Source organism: Capsicum annuum, chromosome 3 (genome assembly GCF_002878395.1).
Source record: "Capsicum annuum cultivar UCD-10X-F1 chromosome 3, UCD10Xv1.1, whole genome shotgun sequence".
In the NCBI taxonomy this organism is placed as follows: Eukaryota; Viridiplantae; Streptophyta; class Magnoliopsida; order Solanales; family Solanaceae; genus Capsicum; species Capsicum annuum.
The window spans coordinates 62,882,937-62,887,991 of NC_061113.1; the positions used below are offsets into that span (position 1 = coordinate 62,882,937).

The 5,055-nt window shown below is 37.5% G+C and overlaps 1 protein-coding gene across 2 annotated transcripts; it reads right to left on the reverse strand.

Moving 5' to 3' along the window:
- Positions 1–794: 794 nt before the first annotated feature.
- Positions 795–4,738, reverse strand: LOC107863794. 2 transcript variants are annotated; one of them, XR_007053561.1, is made up of 4 exons: positions 4,378–4,732; positions 1,975–3,039; positions 1,263–1,332; positions 795–1,160 (listed from the first exon to the last, which is right to left on the reverse strand). XR_007053561.1 is itself a non-coding variant. In XM_047409327.1 (3 exons), exons 1-2 carry the CDS (start codon positions 4,624–4,626, stop codon positions 1,975–1,977), a joined length of 1,314 nt encoding a protein of 437 aa, XP_047265283.1. In that variant the 5' UTR covers positions 4,627–4,738; the 3' UTR covers positions 795–1,332. The 2 variants fall into 2 exon arrangements, 1 of the variants encoding a protein (XP_047265283.1); XM_047409327.1 differs by having other exon boundaries at positions 795–1,332; positions 4,378–4,738.
- Between the last annotated feature and the right edge of the window lie 317 nt (positions 4,739–5,055).

Below are 5,055 nucleotides of genomic sequence, written 5' to 3' on the forward strand. Positions count from 1 at the left end.
CCCGAACCATCTCAACCTTGCTTGCCACATATTTTCCTCCATGAAGGCCACTCCCACCTCGTCCCTAATATCTTCATTTCTAATCCTATCTCTCCTAGTATGACCACACGTCCGTTGCAGCATCCTCATCTCTGTAACTTTTTACATCTTCTGGATATGATATTTCTTGACTGCCCAACACTCACATGTCCCGAAGATGGGAGAGAGTGGATGAGAGAATTTTGTACAAAATTTAAAACACTCATCTTTTGTGTGTACAACACGCATCTTTTGGATGAGAGTTTCAAATTTTGTACAAAATTCTCTCATCCATTCTCTCCCATCTTCAGAACATGTGAGTGTTGGATAGTCAAGAAATATCATATCCAAAGGATGTAAAAAGTTACAGAGATGCCGCACCCGTGTCGGATTCTCCAAAAATACACTACTTTTGGCGAATCCGACACGCATCCACTGACATTTTTGAAGAGTCCGAGAAACATTACATAGCAAAAACGATGTGCAAGAGACACACCCAGGCAAACTTTTGGTGTGTAAAGGGTTTACCCGTGTAACTGGGATGTGTAAAAGGAATTTGGCTAACAAAGAGGATGGATAAACTATGAATCAATAACCATATATATATATATATAGCACATGTATGGAACAAATCGCATTTGCATAGATAAAGTTATTTAAAACAAAAAGTACATCAAAAGGGATCAAATGAAAAAACGTTAGCAGTGACACAAGAATTTATTGAGGTGATAAGTCGAGAAATTTAAAGATGTAAAGGTGCCAACTGAAAAAAAAAATGGATCAATGGCCTCAAAAGGTCCAATTTTCTTTCACCAATTACAATTTACAAAAACAACTTTCAACAATGTAAGAAAACAAATACAAGGTCAAGTAATGAATAAGAAAATCGGAAAAGCATGCTAATAAAGTAATAAGAGAAAGAGACAATTGCTGAATGCTGACTTGGTGGGCAGTATCAGGAATCTGAACAAGGTACTGATCGTCCACATTCTCCTTTCGAAAAGAGCTGCGGCTTCCCATTTCAAGTATCTTGCTTTCATATTAGCACATCTTTAAGAAATTTACTCATTGTACTTCTGGATATTTCAACATTTCTTTTGGAAACGACAACACTGAAATGTTTTACTTATTTGATCTTCTTCCTTAATCAATCATGTTACGTTATTTTAGACAAGATGAAGATAACAGGGAAATGAGCCAGTCCTGGTACAAGTACAAAGTCAAGAGAGCGTTGGCTATCATACCTTCATACCTGTAGAATATGTGGATGAGGCCCAAGCTCATTAACTGCATTCACGCGTACCTTCAGGCAATCTGCAAGTAACACAAAAAGAAAATCTATTGACTTGAACATATAATTTTAAGGTAGATCCTCGAAATCAAAGTTTAGGGCAGCAAAGGTATCCCAAGTACAGTTCACAAGATTTTGTTCTTTCAGCTGTCATTCTCAAGCATGGTGCACAGTTGCAGTGACTAGGTTCTTTCGGCAGATTGAGCTACTGACAGTTTACACAAAACAGGGCTTCGTAAAAGTTCCAAACACAAAGTTCTTTGTTTCCATAGAAAGTGAGCCATAACAAGCATTTCAATTACCTAGTAAAGCTGTACTCTTACGAAAAAAAATTATTTTTATTTTACCAAAATCACATCTAACAGGACATGTCTCATTTTGTTCATCAGATGTATACCTCAATGGGAAATGAATTCCTAACAGTAAATGCACATCACTTCTTCACTTAGCATTTTCTCCAAGAAAGGGAAATTGGCATTTTATAACCACAGCTTAAAACTGTCCAGCCGGATGGCACCTCTGGGCATATAAGGATATCCATAAATATAGAAGTGTGAACCCAAGATAAAAATTAGAAATACGTTTTACTTACTGAATTATCTGTTCGTACGCAAGAAAGTTAGATAGAAAAACTGTAAAAGAGAAAGCAAATGATTACTACTCACCTATCTGTTGGACTGTAAACCTTTACCACCATAGTATTGTTTTGTAGTTTCACGAGAAAATTCTGCAAATGTCATCCCATCTTTCAGCCTCGACAAAAGTGGTGGAACAATCTTTTGAATCTCATGACTTAATTCCTCGGGGACCTGCCTAGACTGCTCAGTACCCTTATTGCATGCCCCCCACTGCTGACCACTTAAAGCTAAAAGCTCAAGTGGGTAATCAAAAAGAGAGAACTGTTTGCTCCATGCTGGCTGCAAGAAGACAACATACGTTTCCCGGCTCAAGTTTTCTTCCTTTGGTGGTCTACAAACACAATGAAGTGTCGCTCGTAGCTTCCCCTTAGATAATATATCAGCTGCTTCTCCAACCTGCAGAATGAGACTCTCTGAAGGTGCCTTTACCATAAAGACCTGATTCTTTTTGGGATCAAATATATGAAGATATGTGTGCCCACTGGGTGAAGGGAATTCATGCTCAGAAGAAACAGGTAAATCATTATTTGCAGATGCTGCTGCTTCTTGGTGAGAAGACAACAGAAACATAGGAACTGTTAAGAGAGTGAAAATACCATAATCATAGTGCCACTGCTGCCACAGACCATAGTCATTTGACTGGTTGTTTGACGACTCAACTCCTTGCTGCGTCAGAGTCAATCGCTCATTCTTATTACCTTTCCCATCTCTTGCTTTAGACTGTCCATTTCTTTTAGCAGCTTCTCTAACAATATCATTGTCAACAGCAGAATGGTAATGGATCAGACGCCCTTTAGCTGTGCCAGACTCTAGTAAGCTTAGTTGCAGCTCTTGGCCCCCAATGGCCTTATCACATATTTGTGCAAGACGAAGCCCCAAGTCCATCATGCAGTATCCTAACTCCTTAAACGTGCATCCTAATTTATTAAACTCATCCCGATCAACCACTTCATCATTTTGATTATCAAATTCTACGTCATCAACCTGACAATCACTTCTTTCAAAGCACTGCTCATATTTCAATTGCATCGAAAAAGAGGAGACATTTCTGTTTGGGTTCTTCAATGAAACATCACTTCCCAGATTGTGTTCCTGTTGCTCAATGGCATAAAAGAATATTAAGCAATAGAGCCAATTATGCAACCTAGCTACCATCCTTGTTCTTTTCGAAAGTAAATTAGTACTTTGCATATTGCACAAAAAATTTATTTACGATGCATCAGTCACATTTGAAAAGTTTTATAGAAAGAGCATCTCAAATAATTACCATTACTTCACTCTCAACCACTAATGCGCCAATCTAAAAATTCATACTTGTTGACTAAAGGCTTTAGGCCATCTAGCTTGAAGATTAAGGGCTGAGGGAAATTCATCCTTGGATCAATGAAATAGTTGAATTAGCTAAGATGCAAGAACCAGGGTTGCGATCCCGCGAGGGTGAGCTAATCCCCAAACCCGTCATCAATTTGGATTGCAGGTTGCAACTCACTTGCATGAAGACGGAATCGCTAGTAATCATCGATCAGCCATATTGCGGTAAATTCTTTCTTGGGCCTTATACACATCGTCTGTCACTTTAGGGGAGTTGACCATGCCCGAAGTCGTTATCTTAACTACAAGGAGGGGGATGCCGAAGGCAGGGCTAGTGATTGGATTTAAGTCGTAACAAGGTAGCGTACTGGAAAATGTGGGTGATGTAGAACCCCGTATTTCTTCTAGAGAATCTCCTAATTGTTCCAGAGAACCTAGAAAGATATTTTTTATCTAGAAAGAATTCGATTTAGATGTACAATACCTATTCAGAAATTTTCGCAACTCAATCATAGATGATGGAATCATCAAAGAATTTGACCTTTTCGAACTCTGTCTGCAACTCACTAGTGGCCCAGGAAACAAAGAGAACGATGTGTATTTATGAGAAATCCAACAACACGAAGAACAAAAAGGATTGAATAGAGGAACTCCATAGCATTTGGCAATCTGAGATGTGCCGATATCAATGGTAACTCATTATTTTGATGAATCATGGCAAAACAATTAGGGACATATAGATAAATATGCAAAATCAACGTGGGGTAAAAGCATTCGAAGTAGTTTATCAGTGATGAAACATATAGCCAATGCCAACTGATTTGAGATAGTGTGCGATCCCACTATATTTAAGCACATTTCATTCAAATAACAACTACAATATAACATACCCAGGGTAATCTCACAAGTGTTGTGTACGTAACCTTATCCCTACTTTGTGAAGATAGAGAGACTATTTCCGAAACACCTGGGTATATCTCACAAGTGTTGTGTACGTAACCTTATCCCTACTTTGTGAAGATAGAGAGACTATTTCCGAAAGACCTCACTCAGCTCAAGTAAAACATATAAAAAACAAACAAGTATGCAAAGCAAATACAATAGCAAAGAAATAATTACCTTAAGAAGGCGCTTGCGACGATCATTATTGAGGAGAGCGAGTTTTCGGGCTAACGGAAGAAGATTTCGTCGGAGATTAGAAGCTTCTGGAACACCGGTGATGGCGAGAAGTCCAGGTCCTTCTGGCCCTAGATTTTCCATTACACTTTTGGTAATTGATGAATCATTTGTTTCAATACATTTATCTGAACACAGTTGCAACAAATCGGAATAGTCAAGTTCGTACAGTTCTACTACTTCTCCTTCCATATCTTTTCTTTCTTTCTTTCTTTCTTTTTTTCTTTTTTTCCCTTCTATGTTGTTTATTGCTATCGCAATGTTGAGATTTCGAAGTTGTACTCCAACTACTTGGTACACTTTTCCCTTGGCACGGAGCTTAATAAATTTTTTAATATCAAAGAAAAAAAAAATTATCATTAATTTTATAAATTGAAAAAGTATTATTTTACATTCTAAAAATTAAAAAGTGGAGTAACAAATATTTAGTCACCAAAGTGAAGTTTTGTTGCCAAGCACATATGAACAAGATGTTGCTAGACTCTAGAGAATAGTTGGAATGGTAAAAAAACACAATTAAATTATTAATTTTTAACCTATTTCATATCTTGATTATTTTGTAGTTTTTTAATATTAATATACACACCAATTTTGAGTTGACCAACTATTGCCCTCATCCGA

Excerpts from the sequence above, each read along its gene's own strand:
- LOC107863794 (XM_047409327.1), bottom strand. The coding sequence starts at position 4,626 with ATGGAAGGAGAAGTAGTAGAACTGTACGAACTTGACTATTCCGATTTG. Across the intron at positions 3,040-4,377 it reads GTCGCAAGCGCCTTCTTAAG|GAACACAATCTGGGAAGTGA; the intron begins GTAATTATTTCT and ends ATTGAGCAACAG.